This window comes from Pezoporus flaviventris, unplaced genomic scaffold (genome assembly GCF_033815535.1).
Source record: "Pezoporus flaviventris isolate CSIRO_AGI_PZ_B2104156 unplaced genomic scaffold, CSIRO_AGI_Pfla_v1 ptg000066l, whole genome shotgun sequence".
Taxonomy (NCBI): domain Eukaryota; kingdom Metazoa; phylum Chordata; class Aves; order Psittaciformes; family Psittacidae; genus Pezoporus; species Pezoporus flaviventris.
In genome coordinates, this window is record NW_026892614.1 from 2638370 (window position 1) to 2661235 (window position 22866).

The 22866-nt window shown below is 49.6% G+C and overlaps 1 protein-coding gene across 2 annotated transcripts in view; it reads left to right on the forward strand.

The window, feature by feature from the left end:
• MDGA1 (MAM domain containing glycosylphosphatidylinositol anchor 1) overlaps window positions 1-5098 on the forward strand; it is a 152706-nt gene extending 147608 nt beyond the window's left edge. For both annotated transcript variants that reach the window (XM_061470920.1, XM_061470918.1), the window contains one exon: window positions 1103-5098. In XM_061470920.1, coding sequence (XP_061326904.1) covers window positions 1103-1165 — 63 coding nt within the window. In that variant the 3' untranslated portion in view covers window positions 1166-5098. The remainder of the gene's footprint in view (window positions 1-1102) is intronic.
• Window positions 5099-22866: the final 17768 nt, after the last annotated feature.

Consider the following 22866-nt stretch of genomic DNA (forward strand, 5'->3'; position numbering starts at 1 on the left):
GCAATGATGCACAATATAATTGCGCACCACCCACTGACCGATACCCAGCCCAACCTGAGCAGCGATCAGTCCCTTCCGGGTGACTCCTCCCATTCACTACTGGGCATGACGTGCTGTGGCATGGGATACCCCTTTGGATAGTTTGGGTTGGGTGTTCTGGCTGTGCTCCCTCCTGGCTTCTCATGCCCTCCTCATTGGCAGAGCATGAGACTGAAAAATCCTTGATCAGGGTAAGTGCTACTTAGCAACAACTAAAACATCAGTGTGTTATCAGCATCGTTTTTAGACTAGAGCCAAATCACAGCACTGCACCAGCGACTAGGAAGATAATTAGCTGTATCCCATCCAAAATCAGTGCAGATGCTTAAGCTAAATCCCACCTACCCCTTTCCAGTCCATCCACATCATCCTGGTGCAGGCATTGCAGAACCAGAGATAATCCCACCCTCACTGAGGTGCACCATAGGTTGAAGCCACAGCAAGGTGCATAGCAGTATCTAGGCATTAGTCCTTAGGCAGAAATCACTGGTGTGCCTCATGCCTTGGTCCTACCTATGCCCTCAATAACATGCCTCAGGTGGGCAGGACACCAGGTGTTCAGAGCATGAAAACCAGAGCCAGACAGGCACTTCTGAGCAAAGTTCAATTTGCTCTATTTATTTTTGAAAGAGAAGAGCCTTGTGGAAGAATTTTTATCGACTTTCTTGACTCCAAAGTTGAAGGGAAAAACAAAGCATCAAAAAAGTCAGAAGTTTGAAATTTCAGGTTCAGGTAAAGATCTGTTTCAGCCTAGGATGGCCACGCTGTAAGCAAAACACAAGCAGAACCTTTTGTTTGACTCAAGTTGAATCTTCTGGAAAAGAAAGGAGGATTAGATTGCAAAAGTAACTAAGACTCAGCCTTTTCTCCCAAGCTGGAAGAGAAATAGTTTTGGGAAGCCTTGAGAATGTCCAGGGAAGGCTGGAAAGATCTTTCAATATATCTGGGAGGTACTCTGTGGTTCAGGGTGGGAGGAGAGGCAGACACTGCTCTGTGCTGACTTGCTTGATGAGCTTTGGATCTGTCCCATCACTAATTCTTTTTCTCTCTTCTCGACTTGCAGCGGTTGCTCTTCCAGGAAGCGGTGTCCCGGCCCTGCACAGCCCTTGTCTTTGTGGCCCATTGACTTTCTTCCTTTATGTGCTGCTCAGATGATGGCAAGAGAGCGCTCCTGTCTTCAGACCAAGACATTCCTGCTCCTTTCCTACTCAGCCACCTCTGCTCCTCTTCCTCCCCTCCTCACTGGCACACCAAAGTGTCTATATGTTACCAAAGACTTGACAGGCATGACCATGCAAAGGGATCTGGGTCAGAACTGGAGCACTCCTTGAGAAAGTCATAATGTCTAGAACAAAATATAGAAATAAAGACAAATGTTTTTTAAAAGCACGTGCGCGAGAGTGAGAGAGAAGAAACAGAAATACACAGAAAAGAAGGAAAGACAAAAAATAGGAATGAAGAAATGCGAAGAGCAAATGAAGGAGGAAAACAAACACCCCCATGTTTCCTTGGGAATGTCGGACAGGGCTTCCTCAGGGAAGTGGGAACTTGTTTTAAACAAACAAACAAAAATATATTAAAGCACAAATTTCTACCAGAACAGTTACCTTCTTTACTGCAGAGCCCACAGCTTAGTGGATGGTACACCGCAGCACTCCCCTTGTCTCCCCATGCTTTCCCACTGGCTTGGGCTGCCCCACTGCCGGCCTTGACCGTGGGGCAGCAGCCGCCCCTCGTGCTGGTGGCCAGAGCATCTTGCCTCGCACCGCATGTGCTTCCGTGTCGCCATCCATCCTCACCTACCAGGCTCTCATGTGTTTAATTGCCCCCTGTGTGGTTTGCTTTGGCCTTTCCCCACCGCTCCGTTCTTCTCACCCACCAACCTGAAGAAGATGGAGCAGGAAAGGACTCATCACACGGACCATGCTGAGTGGTGGAGAAGTTCCGGCTGGATCCGGCTGCAGCGCTGGCCTCTGAGTGTCTCTTGCTCCCTCTCGGCACTCTTGCTGGGTGGAGAAACTATGAGAGCAGATCTGAGCTGCAGACAGAAATGTGTCTCTGTTGGGCTGAGGGATGGGGCAGCGTGGGGTGGGAAGGGGAAAGAATTCCACATTGGCTTCCCCTTGTGAATGTTGGGATGACAGTCACCTCAGCCCTAAGCCCAGGACTGCTTCTCTGCCTGTCTTTTGTTACCTATTTATTTTGGTCTTTTATTCCATCACTTAACTTACCCCATCTCAAGCGTTTTGAATTATGGGAAGAGTCAGGCACTTAAACCTTCAGCAGGTCCTGTGCCCATGTTGCAGCCCCATGGCCATCAGTGCAGGCAGCTCCAATACTGCCCTCTCACCTTCTGAGGCCTTTTTGCACACACAGTGCATTAGCTGCAGGGTGGGCAGAGTGTGGCAACAGCATTGCTGCTCAGGGAAAAGGTGGCTGGATTTTGTCAGCACATGCAGCCTTACAGGCACTCAGCTTCCACTGCCAAAGCAGTGGGTAGAGGAGCTGAAAGCTGGAGGCAGGAAGCTTGACCCAAAAGAGAGGCTTCTGCTGAACTGAGAAACAGTGGAGGGATGAGGGAAAATCATTTTTTCCCTGTTGGCATCATGAAAGGTTAAAGCTGGTGTCTCTCTCTGCTGCAGACTTGCAGCAGGTCCGGCCTGACCTCCTCAGGGTCCAGATGAGCCCCACAGGAGAAGGGACTGCCCTGCACGGGCCAAGTGGGAGCTGTGATAGCCTTGTTGCAACTGGGAGCAGCTCTGGGCACGAATTGCCTCCATGCACAGGGCAGAGTTAGCCCCACAGGACTGTGAATTGGGGTTTACTAGCCACTCTGGCAGTTCAGTAAGTGGGGCTCTTCCCCCTAATGGACAGCCCATCCAAACTCCATACCTGGGGAACCACAGATACAGGATGAGCCAGCTCTTTCACTCACCAGAGCCTCCAGTACCCATGGCTCCTTACCCATTTCTGATTAATATATTAGCTTCTCTGAGCCAACTGTGTCTAAAATCACCTGAATGTATTAGCTGTCCCCTGCATTGCTCAGCTTCAAGCAACAGCTGTTGCCCCGTTTCTTCTACTGATGGGGGAGGAAAGCTCGTATTTAATTCCCAAGAGATCCAGTTTGAAGTCTTGAAACCCCTCACTCTCCAGCTCCTGGAAGGGCATTCATGTGCACTAATGCTCCCCAGACATCACTGAAGAGAGAAAGGGCGTCAGCTCTGAGGGAAAAGAGGACCTTCACAGGAGGCCTCACAAGACTGTAAGAGGGGGTGATACAGGTCTCCCTTGCTCCTATTGCTTTTCTTCACTTCTAAGGATGAGGACTGTGTCTTTTTTGTCTCCACCCTCCCCCTCCAGAACCCAGACCTCAATCACACTGCATATTTGACCAGGAGACCTGTAGCTGTGTCCCAGGGCCAGGCAGCATTGTGGGATGCTGTGGGTGTCAGCAACAATTCTGCTTCTTGCTGCCTGTCTGTTGCCATTTTCATGGGCAGCCAGTGCCACCATCATCTTTTAGCTGAGTTCTTTCAGTTCTGTTCTTTTCTACATGTTTGTTATAGGCCAGAAATCATCACCCCACTCCTGAAAAGAGTCTACTTTCATTCCTAGGAGAAATGGTGCTTTCCGTGAGACCTTGGATGCTTCATGATAGCTCCTGATCTGTCAGTGGCAAAACATTTGTGCTATGTTGCTTATTCTAGGGCAGAAGGTGGAGACAGGAACATTTTCCCATCAGTAAGAGGTAATCCAGGGCAACCATTCAATCTTCTAGGCTCTGAGGCAGAGGTCCTTGTGGCTTTGCTTCTACTGGCTGCTTAGCCAGGGTTGCATAAGCATGTTTTGTTGACGTTTAGGGGGCAGCAGAGAGACTGTGGGGCTGGGGAGGTGCAGCCTGAAGGTTCAGGATCACAGACAAAACATTATCTGCGAGGCAAGCATCAGCCAAGGGGCACCACATTTTCAGAAAGGGACACCTGCAGGGAGGGTGTCCGTGCCCTGCTGCCAGCTGCTGCAAGGAAGGATGTAAGTGCCTCACTAAGCCAACCCATGGCACAGGGGCAGTTGGGTCCAGGGCAGATGAGAACAAGCAGATGGCCCCAGCCAGAGGTGAAGCCTTTTCCTGCTGTCATGCATGGGCCCATCAGCTTCAGTAAAGTCTCAGGGAGCCCCTTCCTGCTTAGACCTCTACTCCTTTATCTCTGGCTAGAAAGCAGCTGGTGGTAAGTTTGGGGGGAAGTCATTAACCCAAGTGCCTCAGCTTCTCAGAAGTGCTGAGGACAAAAGGAAGGACCTCATTTCCCTGGCAGATGTGCTAAGAGAGTGTAGCAGAGGAAAGAGGCACTTGAGCAGCAAGGATGAGAAGTTGTGCAATGATGAGGGAGAGACAGTGTCCCTCCTCTCTGAGGACAGTCGTATTTGTGGTTTACTACCCCATGCTTGATGGGGCAATTCTCCTTGCAGTGGTAATGAATCCCAGGTGAGATATAAAGCCATGCTCCTTACCCCTTGTAATTAAAGATCCCCTCACACTTTTCACAATGTTCTGGCTAAATTATGATCCTTGAACTTAATTACATGCTGTCTTCTTAAATATCTGTTGCAGTCCCAACATTATATTTCTCTTCCTGATGTTTTATGTTGTTCTGTGCCTGTCAAATTGCTGCTTTATTCCACCCCAGAAGTGGCTGCATTTCAGTGATGGTGGAGATTATTCCTGTACATAGTATGAAAGTCACTGCAGAAGAAAAGTGCAATATAAATTTAAGAGACTGCTTTTATTTACAAGGAGACTTCTGCTTGGTAGTTGTAGAAATACATTAGGAAGAATGCTCTGTGGGTGTTAGCCAATATATACTCATTTTCTTTCTTTTTTTTTTCAGGGTATAAACCAGAAAATATGTGAGTGTGCAGGCTCCTGGGTATAAGTTGTAGATATTAGAAGTAGTGAATGCTACTGTGTAGTTACAAGTTGGGCTTACAGAGAAACTTCCATTTGAAAGCTCTTTTTGTAGTTCATTGTATTCTGAAATATATACTTTTTTAATTATAATTTTCCACAGTTCAATGCAAGTCCAAATAACAGGTCATCAGCAGGACTTTAATCCATGGCTTTTAACCATGTGAACATCAATTCCTCCCCTTTGCTCTGAAAAGCAGCTCCTGCGTGGTACCAGTAATAGACTGCTTTTCTTCCACATAGATCAGCCGCTGGAAAGCAACGGAGCTAATATGTTTCATTTGATCTGGAGTTAAGTAATTTGGAACGCCCGAGTGCAACTCTTCCCAGCCGTACGGGAGTGAAAAAGTATTTCGACTGTATGAAAAACCTCACGTAGTGCACAAACGGCTTGGAAATTCCTAAAGTTAAGTGTTGAGATTAGCATGCATGCAGAGCTGCCCCAGCAGAGCTGCCTGAAAAGCAGCTGTGGCAGCAGTGATATGGAGCCCTTCTTCTGGGAAGTAGCTTTCTTCTGGAAAGAAATAGAGTGGTAATCAGCGAAAAGAAAGGGGGGAGAGTCAGATGTTTAGGCTGGTAAATTTCTTGCAGAAATAATTTATAGATGTACGAATGAGTGTAGTAAATATGATACAAATTGTATTTTATTCCCTATTGCTATTCGAAGTATGGAAATTTAATTTCTATATGAAATCCTGTGGGTGCATTATTCAGAACGACATGGAAATGCTTTAATATCAAAGGGAGAGCAGTGTCTGCATTTCTCCTCCTCAGCCCAACCCTATCACTCTGTGTCAGGAAAAGCACACTGCTTTTGGGTTGGTGCCTTGTGCTTCTCAGCCTGGGAGGGACAGTCACTGGGAGCAGCAAGCAGCACTGGTGGGAGAAGCATCCCTCCATCATGCCATCACTTCCCACAGCCCTGTCTCCAGTGTGAAGAAGTCCTGTGCAAGGCCCTGCAGGAGCAAACACTGCTCCCCCCTAGCTCTCAGACTGAGGCAGGGAGTTCCACCTGCAGGAAAAGCCAGGGGGTGAAGAGTGAAGACTCTGCCATGAAGGACCCCACCTGCCCCAGGCAGTGGCAAAGGAATGAAGCAACTTTCCCTCCTAGATGGGTTAAATGGTGTCACCTCACTAAAAGACATAAACTTTTTCCTTAAAGCAGAGAGTTCAGGGAGTTGCGGCTTCAGGGTGCTGCTGTTTCAGTCCCCTTTGTCTGTGGGAGCCCTGCGTAGATCCATCTTTCCCTGGAAATGCTACAGCACCCCTTTGCCTTCCGGGTGCCTTTGGACCGCCTTGTAACATCATGGAGGGACACATCACTGTGGGCTCTGTGCTTTGAGCTGGGTGCAGTGGGACACAGTAGCACAGTAACACCCAGCTCTCGCACCCGGGGGGCAGGATCCTGGTTTTAGTGAGGATGAGAAATTGCATTCTATCTCCTATGCAAAAGAGAAGCCATTTCACACTCTGGGCTTTGGCAGAGACCAGCTTTGGTCCCTCTCTCTTTGTCCATTGAACTGCTCTGACACCTTGTCTTTTCCAGGATGCCCCCAGTGCAGGCGCAACCCTGCTTGTAGAGACAACAGGCATACAGCAGCAGGACCCTGTGCAGGCTGCAGGAGAAGCCAGGTGTTGCCACCACTGATAACTGCTCATCCTGCTAAGCCTGGGAAGGTATTTAATGCAGACTAAAGGCATTTGCAGAAAAGTAAGTGCTGGAGAGCTCTGGAAATTGCCTTTTAACTGGACCCAATTTACACTCCATGTTAATAACTGGCAGCTGGTGGTTTCCAGCAGGGAGCTGAGTAGCCCCAGTACACTCAGCATCCCAAATGACAGATGTGTTATATGGTTTTCAGTACTCCCCTTTGGAGTAAGACATATACTAGTTTGCCTTATTGCCATCACCTAGCCCACCACAGGGGGTTTCTGGGGTCTTCCATTGGCTACTGACAGCCTGGTATGGTCACATCAAACCAGATGCCCACTTGTGCCCTGGAGGCCTTAAATATCCTCAGGAGTATCGCAGGACGGCCCAGAGACACCTTCATCCCACCTGCTTTTCGAGAGAGAAAGGGGATGCATCTGGCAGGGAACTGTCCAGGACACCTCTTGCCCATGGAAGGGCAGTGCCACTCTGCTTAATTTTGGCTGAGGTTTGTGCCTGACACCTCAACCCTACGTTCGGCATAACGTACATGCTCAGTTGCTTTGCCATCAAGCTTCCATCCTCAAAAGGGGAGAGGGCCAGAAACCAACAGCAGGTTAGCCAGGCTGAGCCCAAACCACCTAAAACTGAGTGCAGCCCCATTTCCCTCCTGCATTGCAGCCTCGGTGGGCAGGGACCAACTGGTTTTCTTTTGGTGACTGTGACATACGCTGTGGCACTGAGATGAAACTGCCCCGGGTGTTGTTTGCACTGTGTAGGTCCAGCCCTGGGAAGGTGTTTATCTTAACAGCTTGTAAAGGGATCAGAAAACTAAGGTGGCTGTGTGTGTTACAGTTGCCAGCAATGCAGCAGGGAGGAGACAGCACTTGAAAGCACCTTTTGGAGGCATCTCCAACCAGTCCACACATTTGCCTTTTCCCACTGTCCACACTCCAAGCCGGAACACCCTCCGAGGTGGGGGATTTGGTGTATCTTGTCTCACTGAGTCTTGCTCCCCAGAACCAGCTATGGCTATAAATAAAGAGAGCATAAGGAGCCGGGAGAGGCTGTAGCAGCATGGTCAGCTCAGGCAGCACCTGAGTTGCGGTGAGAGGAGATTGATTTTATTTTCTCTTTGAAATTCCACAAGCATTGACTGGGGGCATTATTTAGGAATTTCCTATAGACAGCAGCATCCACCATGCTGGTATTTACAGAATGGGAGCAAAGGAGCTTTCCTGTGAATTTATTTGGTTGTTTCCTGGAGGCCTTCATATGTAACATCCTGGGACAAAAAGACTCCCTCAGAGTTTGCTGGAGGAGACCTTTTCCTCTCATCAAACCTTGATGTTTGTCCTTCTGTGCTGTCCATCCCCAGCTTCTTGGTGCATTGATGTAACCGGTAGCATTAGCACTGGGTAGAGTTGCTTAGTGTCAGTGCTTTCAAATTAGATGAGCTTGGCCAGTTTTCCCAGTTCATGGGATCTTCTAGATTTACTGTCTCACCCCAGAGGGCTCCAGAGCATGCATTCATCTCTCAGGACATACCCAAAAGCTGTGGCTGCTACAGATACGTGGCTGTGCTTTGTGGTTTTGGTCACAGCCCTTGCCTGACAGCATGGAGGCAATCTCTAATGTCTAGATGAGATGGAAAATCTGGTGTCAGTGTGGTTTTGCTTAGGTTTTTCCCCCTGGCAGAACCATCCTGCCTGTACTGCAGTGCACATAGTGGAGGAAGGGGACCATCACCCAAGATCTACCTGTCTCATGGGGAAACAGCTCTGGCACCTCCTGCCTTTGACCAGAAGTGAGAGTCAGTGTTTCCCAGACTCTTCCTCACTCCATCCCCCAGCTCTGTACTTAACCTCACCAAGTGTTTAACTTCCAGACTGGAGAGATCAGCAGCAGACTTCATCCCTGGATCCCATAGAAGAGGATCACACCAAAATCCCATCCTCAGCTTGTGAGGGGCAGGGAGAACCAGCTCAGGCCCAGTGGTGAGCCACTTCAGTGGGATCCAGTGCCAGTGGGACTATGTCACCCTCATGCTTCTCCAGGTCACCAAGGCCAGTAGAAAGTACACATTGACCTGACAGAAGTATTTAGAAACGCTCCCCAAAAAGAGCTACATACAGACTTTGTGTATTTGGGGATACTGTGGAGAATGGGGGGGGGGGTCCTCTGGTGTCTCTTGTTTCATTTTCCACCTGTATCCTGGGTGGAGACCCTGGCAGAAAGACCCATTCCCTACCATATCCTCATCCCCGCTCCACATCTCATAGGGTGCTATCACCATCATCAAGCAGAGCTGGGACCCTCTCGCCATGACACCACCAAGCTGTCCACAACGTTAAAAGCACAAAACGCAAACAAAGGGACTGAACTGAACCTTTTAAACAGGGTGAGATGTTTTATAAGCATTGCCTCATCCACCCCACCCCACTCCCCACCCCTGACGCACCCGTCATGTACCCTGTAGACTCTCAGCGTGGATTGTTTCATTCAAATAAAGCTGCAGTACTCCAGTGGGTGAGCCTGTGTGTCCCTCTGTGTTGGGTCGGGGTGACAAGGTGCAGCCGGCAGCCTGTGCTCACAGTGGCTGGGGCAGGGAGGAGCTCGTTTTGCTGCCTAACACTGGGGTACATGCCAGTGTTGGAGCCTTGGGTATTCCCAAAATGTCTGGCTAAGTCCCTGAGGAAGGCTTCTCGTTTCTGCTCAAACCTCACCAGAGGGGCTGCACATAGGATATGGCACATGAGGGCTTGGGGCATCTAGTGCTGGGGGGAGCCTTGTGAAGGGAGCAGAGGGTGGGTGGCATAGAGCCCTGCCCTGAATGTGCCCTTACCCAGCACTACTATCGCCTTTCCCAAACCTCTCCTTACCACCCCAGCTATTGAACTTGCTGCCTCCTGCTGCCATTAAGCAAAGCTGGTCCTCTTTTGTCCCTTGTTCTTGACCTCTTCCTCAAGATTAGGGCAGCAGCTCCAAAACTAGCAGGTATGAAACAAGCCAGCAGCTGTTTGGTGTCAGGTCCCCTTGTCCTAGTACTCCCCTCCACCCTGGGGTCTGCAGCATTGGTTGAGCTACTCCACAGACCCATCAGGGAATAGGCAATGCCCCCTTGGCCCCTGTGACGCCTAAGATGTTCTGGGGTGAAGGTGTCTTCTCTGTGCCGTGACATCTGCAGGGCTCCTTAGCTAAAGCCTAAGTAAAAATTGCCTCATCCCAGCACTGTGGTTAGAGCAACACTTAAGAGAACTGATGTGAGAGTCAAAAACAGTTTCATGTTTACGTGCCACATGCTGCCACTGTTGGCTGAAGCTCCACAAGACATTCAACAGCACCCAGGTACCTGCTCTGACTGTGGCCCAGTAGATCACAAAAGCCACAGCCATAGCCCCCACTTTGGCTGGTGTCAATAATGCTGAGTCAGTGGCAACTTGGGCTGCCTGGAGAAAGTTTAGGATAGGGCTCAAAGCAATGCAGAAGGGTCCTCTAAGTCAATCCAGCGTTTCTGCCTCTTATGCCTCCCTCGCAGCAAGCAGTTGTGAAACCCACTGGCAAAGTTGATAGCTGATTCTACACATCTATGAAAGTAACTATGCCTAGTAAACACTTCCTTTATTCTTTCTTAAAATGAAAAATAACTGCTCCAGGTGGGAGTCTGGAGGAAGACAGATACTGGAATTACTGTGGAGATTCAGGTCTTAAAAATGGAAAGTATTAAACAAATACATATATATGTATATACATACATATACGCATATATCTGCATGCACATGGTGTTCATCTCTGTCACTACTGCACAGGTTCAGCTCACCCCTGTCATGCACATGTTGAAACGCAGAGTCCCAGCTCTGCCATGACTTCTCCTCAGGGCCCCACTCCATCAGCACACAGGCGGGAACAACTCTGAGGCTGGGCAGGAAAGCAGGCTTCGTTCTTGCACAGGCTGGGGGTAAATGAGGCACAGAGAGTACGCAGAGAAGGATTAAACATGTAAAGTTAATAAGTATCATCCAGAGAGTTGGAGTCTGCTCCAGCCACTGATTTTTTGTCCTGTTACTTCGTGCTTTTGTCATTAATTGTTAATTCCACCTGATCTAGATGTCCCAACACTAGGGTCTGCTTTGCACTCCCATCTTTCAACGTGTTGTCAGCTATAAAATTATACATACTCCAAATGCAGGGCGCCGCCTTTGAGAATTACGTCTGATAAACCATACTTTACTCTTAAGTTTGTGTCCATGCTTTACACCCCATCTGCAGTCGTTCTCACAACTTGCAGATACCTTCCTGAACTTTATGTTGCAATTCTTGCCTGAAGGAGAAGAGGATGTGCCAGGAGATTAGGAAATAGACTGAGGTCCAGGCTGCCCCTGGAAGGTGCTCTGTACTGTTGATTGTATGGCAGCTACAGCTCAGCCCCTCCTGCCTGCACTGCAGGCAGCAGTATCATCTCTAAAGGGAGAAACGATGCCACTTTGTTAAAGCTGGATAGCTGGGAATGCCCACCAAAAAGGCCACAAGGGAGCGAATCGTTTTTGTCTTTGGCTCGGTGAGTTGATGCTGTGCAATAAATAAAGCCTGGAGCCAGACAGTGAGTGATGAAGATCGAAAGGAGTATTGACTGCATGCTCAAGTGAGTACAGCCCTTCACTTGAAACCTGCAGGAACACTACTTGTACAGTCATTAAGGAGAGGACCGTAATGCGGATGCACAAGGATGCTTCATTGCACTTCTGCAGGCTCCAGGCTGGCTGAGCGTGGGAGGGCTGGCTTTGCACCACCACACATGACTTCTTGGTAGGTTCATGAGCCCGTGCAGGGCTGCCCTGGTACCTGGTGCTTAGCAGAGGCTATTTCCCACTGCACTGACGCATGAACACAACTGTTACAGAGTCTCTTCCCCTCCCTGGGATGGCAGCAGGGGAAATGCTGCAGAGGGGACCCAACAGCATCTTGCAGAAAAGGGTGAGCAGCGCAGCTGGGTAAAGATGTGGCTGAGAAGGCACTCATGGCACTGGGGAGGGTGGAAAGCCACAGAGCACCAAGCTGGGATGGTAGGGAGCAGGTTTGGGAGAACAGCTCTGCTTAGCAAGGAGGTGTATAGGAGCCACTTGTGTGGTTCCCTGCCAGGTATCTGGGGATGGATATGAGGGTCAAGGATGGAGGAAGGAGATGCAGCTCTAATCTGTGCAAGGCAGCAAGGCAGTAGGTGTGTGAGAGCAGGGAAGACAAGGCTGAGGGCACATAGGTGCACTAGGTGTGCTACACACAATGCATGGGATTGTGCACATGTCAGGGGGGGCTATACGAGTGGCAGATCATTTCAGCACATCCTTTGCATCCCCTTTTCCTCATTTCTCTTCCCCTTCAAGTTCAGGGACCCTGTCTGGCCATGAGTCAGTTTCCCAGAGAGGAAGAGAATATTCATTATGAGCCAAAACTGCAGAAAATGCAACAATCTGGATTTTAAACATTCTGACCCTGTTATTTTTACAAGACCAGAGAAAAAAAAAATAAATGGTGCTGACTAGAGAGGAAGATTTATTGCTTGTACAACAAGGCCAGGATTTATAAGCAGAACAAAGTGACCTAAAAAGCAGAGAAGATTTAGAGATAGAGGCTGTAACTACAGCCCACTGCAGCAGCATCCATGTGCCAGCCCATATGAGCCCCAGAGCAGAGCTAGGTCATGAGTCTGGCTGGGAAAGCATTGTCCACCAGATTGGTGTGCAGGAGAAGGGGAAGATGTGTTGGACCAGATTATGCTTAGGTATCTGTTGATGGAGGGGCACCTACCTCCAGCTGCCTTCCCCCACACATGCTGTCACACTCTTCCATCATGTGGTCCCTTATGCCCCATCACACATCCACTCACATGAGGGCTCTGACTATCCATGCCTCCCTCCCTTAGCCCTTTTCTACCAGCAATAGCCCTGCGCTGATGCCAGCTACAGCCCTGCTCCTGGCTTTTTGCTCCCATTGGATCTCTGATCTCTGGAAAACAGCCTCCCTCCATGACCTGCCACCAGCACTGTCCCACCTTGCATGGGACAACCAGCTTGACTCCCTTCAGCTTCTCACAACTGAGTCTTGATCTTCTCTGCTGCCCTAGGGACTCTTGATTGGAGATGACAGTCTGGAACCCTGGGCTCGCTGCCCTGTCCCCTGCTGCAGCAAGGGCACAGGGTGCTGAAGCCCTCCGCACCAGCTCCACTACCTCATCATCCACAAGTGTAAGGCAAGATCACTGCCTGCTCCCACACCTCGGGTCTGGCACAGAGTTGGTACTCCTCCCTGCATGGAGAGGGAACGGGGATTAATTAGCTAATGTCTTTACATCGCCTTGAGAAGCGACAGGCCCAGAGCTGTCAGTACTTGAACTGTGCCTAAAGCTTGCTCCAGCTGCCCCTGATGCTCTGAGTGAGAGCCAGAGCAGAGCCAGAGCCAGGCAGCTGTCCTGAGCCCAGCAGTGCCTCTCCCAGGTGCACTGACTGCACAGCCTGGAGTGACTGTTCACCTCTCCTTGCCCTAGATGTTTCCAAGAGACCCAGCATCAAAACAGAAAGGGATGAAGGCTCATAAGATAAGAAGATGCAGGAGGCTTGAACAGCTGCAAATGGGCAAGGATCTCCCTGTTATACCCTCCAGATATTCAAGCATCACATCTACAGCATAGCATAGAGATACCAGAGCTGACTACAAACCACAGTGTTTGGGCACTAGACAGCAGAGAAGCCAGCAGCACTGTGTGGTCTGCCCAAGGTGAAGGGCTTCAGCTCACCTGGCTTTGCACAGCCTCACTCCCAGCTACCTCAAACAGCTCCATCTTTCACTGCAGGCAGTGCTACAGATTGGGTTTTCCCCTCATCAAAAAATGCCTCCTGCTTTTGACAGTGAAATCATTGTCATCCCCAATCCTGGCCATTCCCTGCCCCAGACATGGGCTCCTCCTTCTGAAACACCCTCCTCCTCCTGCAGTGATTCAGTTCCTCACCCCGACCCTGTCCCTGCCTCTTGATCTTGCCCTGCACCCCTTGCCAATGCTGTTTCACCCCCACTCCCCATCTGTTTCTCTTAATCAGGAACAACTTGGAATTCATGCCTGGGCCTTCAGGAAATCAGGGAACCTGAAATCATTTGGTCCCTTCTTCTGAGAAAACTGACAGCATCGCCATAAAAATGAAAAATTCTTAAAATAACGCTATGTGGAGAAGCCATGTGCCTCCCATGCCCAGCGCTTCTCCCTCCTGGCAGTCCTGGCTGCATGCACCCGCCTCATCAGACTTCCCCATGACTGTCTCCATGATTTATGGTCTTAATAACTGAGCCTGAATCCTGCTGCCCCCCCTCCCCGGGGCTCATAACCAACTGCCATTCAACCTCATCGCGCAGTGTTTTCTGGTGCAGTCCACAGCGCCTCTTCAGAACAGCCCTGTCCCTTACTCCTCTCTACTGGAGGAGACACCTTTCCTGGAGGAAACCTCTGGACAACCCTGCCCCTTCCATTGTCATAGGACACCTTCTGTTACCTTTTGATGGAAGTCACCATCAGCACCCTGCAGCAGCAGGGGTAAGGGGTGCTTTTCCATGTGGATATACCTGTTCCTCCTCTGCAGCATACTGTCAAAACAACAGCTCCCCCCACAGCCATAAATGCCTCCCCACACATGTTCCCACTAGAGGAGAAGGTGCAGAAGAAGCAGGTGGTCCCTTTCAGGCTTCTTTCAGGTAGTTGGAGAGTGCCAAGGTACCCCTGAGCCTTCTGTTCCCCAGAATACCCCCCCCCTCCCCCCAGTCCCTCGGCCTTTCCTCATCACACTTGTGCTCCAGACCCTTCACCAGCTTCATTGCCCTTCTCTGGACTCACTCCAGCACCTCAGTGTCTCTCTTGTAGTGAGGGGCCCAGACCTGAGCACAGGATTCGAGATGCAGCCTCGCCAGTGTTGAGTACAGGGGGATGATCACTGCCCTGGCCCTGTTGGCCACATTATATCTGATACAGGCCAGGATGCCGTTGTCCTTCTTGGCTACCTGAGCATAAGCTGCTCATGTTCATATTCATGTTCAGCTCCATCGATCAGCACCCCCAGATTCTTTTCCACCAGGCAGCTTTCCAACCACTCTTCCCCAAGCCTGTAGCGTTGCATGGGGTTGTTGTGGCTCACATGCAGGACCTGGCACTTTGCCTTGTTGAACCTCATACCACTGTCCACAGCCTGTCCAGATCCCTCTGCAGAGCCTTCCTACCCTTCAGCAGATCGACACTCCCACCCAACTTGGTGTCATCTACAAACATACCGAGGGTGCACTCGATCCTCTCATCCAGATCATCGGTAAAGGCATCAAACAGAGCTGGCCCCAACGCTGAGCCCTGGGGAACACCACCTGTGACCGGCTGCCAGCTGGGTTTAACTCCACTCACCACCTCCTTTTGGTTTTGCCATCCAGCCAGTATTTTACCCAGTGAACACTGCACCCATGCAAGCTATGAGCAGACAGGTTCTCCAGGAGAACTCTGTGGGAAACAGTGCCAAAGGTTTTACTAAAGTCTAGGTAGACAACATCCGCAGCCTTTCCCTCACCCACTGAATCACCTTGTCATAGAAGATCAGATTAGTCAAGCAGGACCTGCCTTTCTTAAACCCATGCTGACTCGGCCATGTCGCAGCTCTGTTTTTCTATTATCCTTTGGGCTCCAGGGCATGGAAGCCCTGCTGACTTATGGTCACTGGCAAACGAAGAACCTACTCTCCTGTTTGCTCTCCAGAGGACATCACTCAGAAGCAGCTAAAAGGAGGTGAAAGACCCCAATTAGTCTCCAAAGAGTCTGCTTGTGGTTTTGAGAGCTCCTCCGAGGTCTCCTGGCTCCTTGGAGGCAAGGCTAACCTCTTGCACTGACTGACAGCAAGGGAGAGGCACAATGGAGTTCCCCCATCTCTGATCCAAGCTGCATTCCTGCCTGTGCCTGAAACACCACACTTCAGCAGCTGGTGCCCCTCCTGCCCTCCCTTCTGCAGATTAATGACTCTCTAATTCTTCGTTGTCTGACAAAGGTGGGGTCCTTTGCTTGTCACAGGGGAGAGCAAGCAGAGGAAAGGCACAAGGGCATCCCTAGAGCAGCAGGAGCCGATGAGACATAATGAGACAAAGCATTTGCTTTGCTGGTAATACCTGGCAAGAGGTACTGCCCTGGAAGCTGGCTTAGGAGGGCTGCGCACAGAAAGCTGCAAGAGCTTCTGATTTTGAGCAAGTATCATTTTCACAGAAGCTAAGTGGCCACCCAGATGAGCATGAATGAATGAATGTTTTGTTGAGCAATAGAAACAAAAAAGCCCCTGCCACAGCAGTGAGGGGGTGTGATAGGTCCATCCAGGAATGGACCCCTGAGGTAAGAGGTGGATGCATGTCAGCCTGTGGTGCAGACCATGAGCACTCATGCAGGCAGAGAATGTGCTGGGGGGAGTCTGCCTGTTTTCCGTGATGAAAACAGCAGGCACAAAGGTGTAAAAATCCCCTCCCCAGTGCTGGCCAAAGAGGGTGAAAGAGGAGCGCTGCCCCTACAAATGGATGCTCTGTGTTCCCTAAACATGGAGTCGGGGTGGGGCTCTCCTGTCCTCCTTCTCATTCCTTGCTCAGGGGGCTGAGTTCTCCCCCAGACCACCCCACACACTGCCTCCCCCGGGATGCAGTGGGTCCTGGGCTCCCAGGGGAGCGAGCCCTGGCTGCAGTGAGGAGGCAGCCAGCCAACTCGACACGGTTAACAGCTCTTCTCAGCCACCAGATCATGATGGATGAGCCCTGCCCCACGGAAATGTCACTGAACGGAGCGTGAGCTCATTCCCTTCCTTCTCTGATCTCAGCACACAGCCAGCCTGGACAAACAGCCCCTGTCCTTGCTGAGCAGGCAGTCTGGCCTGGCCTCCCACCTTTTCATGACAATGTTCAGGCATGAGAGGCAAAAGGAGACGTGAGTTTTGCGGGGGTAACCTCATTCACCCCAAGACTTGCTAACTAATAGAAGAGGCACTCCCCTCCTCTGCCCGGGAGAGGAGGAAATGTAAATGGATGAGGGATGGTCTGGTCAAGCATTCAGCCTTGTTATCTAATTTGAAAACTGGGCAAATGAGGTAATTATGGTGAGATATCGATTCATAGCAACATGCTGCAGGAATGCCATAGCAATAACTCTCAGTGCCGCCACACAGCTCCCTCAGCCCCTCCTCAACTGCAGAAGGCAAGCTCAGGCTTTTCACTTTAGCCAGTGCATGTTTGAGAGATGGAGCCAGGCAGTGTAGGCAGACACAAGGACACCTTCTGCCCCCAGGATGGGCTGAGACTGCTGCTCCCACTGGTGGAACACCTTCAGGAGCTTGGCTCTTATGGTCTGCGTTTCTGGTGTCTGTCTTCAGCCAGTCTAGTAAAGGCAGCGAGTGGAGAACAGGGAGTCTTGCTGGTGGAAAGGGCCAGGAGGCAAGGGAGAGGCACCACTCCACTACCAAAGGCTTCCTCAGTGGCTTTGGCCAAGACACTTAACTGCATCCTGTCCAAGTAGGGACTGGGCCCTTTCCTATTGCAACATGAGTATTCCAAGATTTTGCTCTGCATCTGGAGACAGCCATCTCCACAGCTGTGCATAGGTGCCTTTTAGGAAGTTGCCTACTACACTGGTAGTGCCCAGGTAAGTTCCCAGTAGGCTTCTTAAAGATGCAAGTGAGGATAGGATCTCTATCAAATTTCCATGTAAATTTCCAAACACTACAGCATATAGTCTGCTCTCTGACCCATGGCTCTGTGGACCTGTGCCATAACCCTTTAGTCTTTGTTCTGTTAGCCTAAGAGCCAACGCGAACATCAGTTAATAGTCGGAGGTAGAAGACCCCAGATATTCTCCACACTCCCAGGTCAGAACAACCACCCTTGTGTGTCTCATTAATTGTCCACAGGCAAGAAACCAGCCTGTGTGGCCAGGAGTGAGGGGAGAGAGCTGAGTTTCACCCGTGTACGTCTGCAGGTCTGCAGCTGAATGGCACTGGGATCCATGCCACAGGAGCCAGAGCACAAGGCTGAGCCAGCTTGGGTCTGCCTTCAGGGTGCCTGAGTGTCTGTCTTCTCCGCACCACAGTCACACGAGGAAGGTGTGACAGTTACCCGCTCCGCATCCCTGAGATGCCAGAGGCTTTTCCTGGCAGCTGCTGCAGGTTTTTCCTTCCCAGCCAATGACTTGGGAAATTGATACTGTCAGAGAACAGTCACAGCTCTATTCACAGCTCAGCCACTTACCCTCTGTTTCACCTCGTATAAAGTCAGTGATCATTATAATCCTCTCCCTCTCTGGGAACATAAAGAGTCAATTAATAAGGCATAAAAAGGTGTGCTTTGAGATCCTTGGGTAGACAGTATTCCAGGGCTGTTATTGTTACTAGTAATGGCACATACTTATTTCACTTACTCGTACTTCAAGCTACATTAAAGTAATTCCCGAGATGCAGGAAACTTCACACAAAATATATGGCCTTTTCTTCCAAAAATAAAGGCACCTGCCAGTTGTACTGAGGCAAGTATTACCATCTTCTTTTCTCCACGCTCCTTGTGTCCCCATTTTTCAGTAGCACATTGGCTTCATCCTGCCCCTTCAAAGGGTCCTAGCTCCATTTCCCTGGCCAAATCTGAAAGCCTTTATGTCTTCTCCATCCTTCCAGTTTTCTTCATTGCATCAAATCCTCTGTTACACCCTCTTTCTCCTGAGAGCGTTCCCCTAGCCTTTACCCTGTGCATGTGCCTCCTGCCTTCTCTGCTTGCTTCCTCAGTAGCTCCTTTAACATATATCCCATACCCTACCCTCCTGCCCCTTCTTATTCTGAAGGGAATGTCAAATCTCTGACTCCTTTCATGGTTCAGTTCCCCCACTCACTTTGCCCTGCTACCACATTTTAATCTTAGATGGCCACCAAGGTGCTCTGTATTAATGGAGAAAGAGAGGAATCTTGGGCAGTGGGTTGACCTCACCTCTCTTAAACACCTATCTGGGAGGGAATAAACCCCCTTTTCCTCCAATGACTACAGTAGGAGTGCAAGGAGCTGATCTAGTTTCTGGATGGCTGCTGCAAAGGGGAAGGGGCGCACACCCAGCAGGGACCAAAGTCCGCCCCACAGCCCAGCAAATGTGCAAATACAGCCTGCAGAGTGAATCCCTCCCAGCAGAATTAAACTACCAAAGGGAAAAGGCTGAGAAATAGGTCCCTCAACATGTCTATATTAGGGTAAGAAGAATGGTTGCCAGGTTATGCTCAAATGTCTCCTCAAGCTCTTTAGACACTGTTTGATGCCTGCTATCTGAAATGTTAAACCTCCAAACACTGATTACAAGTTGCCCAATGACAAAGAAAATATTTGTTAGTTTACTCCAAGTTTATTAGATGTTAGACCTAATTAAAAGTTCCAATGCATGGTAAATGCTTCTTTAATTACAGTGAGACAGGAACATTAGAGTTGTGGGTTTGTAGAGAAAGTACATCTAATTAGCCTGGTATATTTAGGGCATTATTTCTATCTATTTGAAATACGTTGCACTACATGCTGCTTATTCCAGTCAGAGCTTTACAGAAATGTGTTCCAATCAAAAAAACACTTTTTTTTAATTTCCTCCTACATTTTTTTTTAATGTTTAATTTATTCTTAATGAAAGAAACTAGACTGAGAGTCCCTGGAGAATGAATTCCCTTGTTTATGCACAGAACAGATAACAGGCACTGCATGGATCAGTACTGGGATCTTTGTTAGGAGGCTACAAATCCATCATGCAGTCCTTCATCTCAGTGTGTGCGTCACCAACAGTGAAAGCAACATTTTAGGATGTGAACACTTATTCTGTGACACTGAGATTATCTTACTCAATTTATCCACTTAAACACATTTCTACATGCCTGTATTGCCAGAGGCACAAGCCTGCCCTTCTCCCAGCTCTCCCAAGTGACTTTTCTGACTTCCAGAGAATCCAAGCTCAAAAATCTTTCAGTGGCTCCACAAGCTAATAGACCATTTAATCTCAGCTTCATGAGACCTGAACTTTGCTTCATAGTCTTTGCACAGAAACAACCTTCAATCTCCTGGCATCCCTGCCCCACAGCAAGCCTTGGAGAGTAGTGGTGTGTTGTTGGCTGATGGAGTCCTTGAGCTGTGGATCCATACTGTGTGGGCAGTGGGATTACCCTAGTTCCAAGATGCTACTGGGGGGGGGGGGGGGGGGGGGGGGGGGGTATTATAATGTGTACGAAGGGGAGAACACGCTGAGAGGTAGTTTTATCCATGTAAGGAACACTTCATGAATTTGTGGTCTGCATTAACTGTAGGCTTTCTCTTGCAAGTAGGGGGTGCTGAAGTCTAGTGTGCTTCAATACTTCAATAACCTGTGTCAGCTTTGCTTCATTTATCAGTTTTTTCAGCCTGGTAAAAAGTTTCTGAGTAGTTCTGGGGATTTTCTCTTTTGGAAGCAGTTTTGGAGGCAATTGCTCCAAACCAAGTACCAGAAAACACAAAGCTCTCATGAACTAAACCAGGACCCACTAGCAGTGCAAGGAGGGATACTACCCGCTGCCCTCACCTTGCGCATACAAAAGCAGCGTGCTGAGCTGCCCAGAAAAGAGCAGTGATCACCCATGGAGAGCGGGGTCTTGCTGAGGTATTGCTTTGTCTCTTGCACCAGTGCTGCTGCACGTAATGACACTGAAGCAGCTGATGGAGCATGAGATGGAACAAAAGCCACCTCTTCTGGGGGCTACAGCAGGGCATGGATGGACAGACCTCACCACGCCATGTCCTCACCGCATGTGTCCCAGCCTAGGTCCATCTCTCCTGATGTGCCATGTGGGGTACGGCCCCAGCATGGCATGAGGAGGCATCCAGAGGCCTGACAGCAGCTGAGCAGCCAAACACTCACCTCCCTGGGGTACCTCCAGTGAGTGTGCACAGCAAGGCCAGTGGGCTGCAACCACTGCCTGGGGACTGTAGTGCTGTGAACCCAAACACATCAAACAGGCCAGTGGGGCTGTGATCTATGGTCAACACATTTACAGTAGAGCATAAAGGAAAAGCAATGAACTGGTGCAGTGTGCTCGCCAAAATCAGTTCTTTGAGGAAGGGCATGGGGGGACAGGACAAAACCACTTCTGCTTGCTGGGCATGTAAAAAAACACCAAAAGGCATTTGGAAACCATTGGTACTTGTGCACGTGCAAGTGCATGTGCGGGTGTGCATGCAAGGGGGACGGCAGGTCCTAAAACAGAGCCCCACACCCCTCAGTGTGTTCAGAGTCTCTACTGGAGGAACTGAACTAGCCGTGAGCCACAAGGTCCCCTGTGGTTTATGCTGCCACTTCCCATGCAGCACTGAGTAGAGGAAAGGTCTTTCCCAGGGCAGTCCCAGGCTCACATCTAATCAGATCCATGGGGACTTTGCCCAGAAAAATGATCAGGTCAGAGCTTCACTGCCTCTATTTTTGTAGATGGCCACGTAAGCTGCTGAGAAATCTTCCTGAAGAGCGTGCTGTGCAGAGAGCCCAGAGCAACTTTAATTTACAGCCAAATAAAAAGTTCTTCTTTCAAAACTCTTTTATTCCTTTTTAATTTCCTCCTGTTGTTTGATTTCCCTGTGCTTTGAGTATGAACAGATAGTGTGGGTTTTCCATGAAAGGTCTACGTACAATAGCTCTGTAGATTACATTCTGGTGTCTTACAGACCATTGTCTTATGACCTGTCAAAGATCTTTCAGAATAACACTGCACTCCATCAACTTGCTCAGCAATTGTCAGCAAATCCTAGATCCTTGTCATCTGCTCCTGGGATCCTTCCTCAAACTTATTTCCCCTATTCATCAGTCCTGCTGCACACATAATGAAAGTAGCAGGCTCAATGCCTAGAGCACCTGCAAATGCTGGTATAGACCCTCCAGCTGGGCCATGTAGCATTGCTGGATCTTCCACGACTATCCACGGCAGCAGTATGTGGATCACTGGTTTGTTCTTCATACTCCTGCTAACCCATCCTCCAGGAATGGTCTCTCTCAGGGGAAAAGAGTGGTGCCACACTGCTCCAGCTGCCTACCCACACTTGAAAGAAGATTCTTAAAACTGTGGGATAAGAATGAAGCCCTCAGTTCATGGCAATTCAGCTTAGCTGGAAAGAGTATTTTCCATCCCCACCTTGGCTATGCTTCTCTGCAGGAGCAGAGGGATTAGGGGAATAGCTCATGGGTCTATGTTTGCCAGAAGCATTGCGAAGCCCATAAGACACATACATAGAAAAGAGTAAATGGGGATGGAACCAGCTGGGCTAGCAGATTACATGAGTGAAAGTCCTTCTGGCTGCAACACCATCCAGAGCAAAACTGACAGGAGCTCTCAGTCTTCTATTCCCATGTGTAGGCTGATCAGTAAATGGGCCCTGGCAGGAAGAGCCCTCATGAGGATACTGTCACACGGATGCCCAGATGCGCTATGAAGATTGTTTCTGCAGCTTCCTCTGGGGCATCTGGTATCAGCCACTGTCAGGGTCGAGATAAGGGTCTGGAGGGACATTCACCTTGTCCAGTGAGGCCCCTCCTGTGTTCACAAGGACCGCTTCTTCTCCCTTCCTCACACCTTTTGCTTACCTCTTGGCTTCACAGCTTGTGTTTTCCCAGGCAGCAATTGTCTCTTTGTGCATACCTCAGTAAGGCTGGTGCATGGTGGGCATTCCTGCGCTGTAAATGCCAGTCACTGCTCTGTGTACCTCCTTACTGCTGACACCCTCCACCAGGGCTCACAGGCCCACAGCTCCCTGCAAACTTGTGTAATCTTTCCTCTACCCCGCTGCTCACCTGTACCCACGTCTTTAAACATCTACAGCTCCTTTGTATCCACAACATCTTCATCCCACAGTTAATTCCCTGACAACACAGCTCACTCCCCAGGCCCATGCTGCTTCCCCTTGCATGCCAGTGCCTGTGGCATCGTATTCCCCACCCAGAACAGTCCTTTTTTATTTCCCCTTTCCTCCCCCAGCCACTGGTACTGACTCAGGCTTTACTTAGCTCTGCAGTTTAAAAGAAATAAGCAAACCCTTTCTTCTGAGAAGAGTGTTGGGTATGAAATTCTCCAATTTAATGCAAGAAAATGTCTTGGCTAGGAAATTTGCTTTGGATGATGCCATGATCTGGAGGGATACC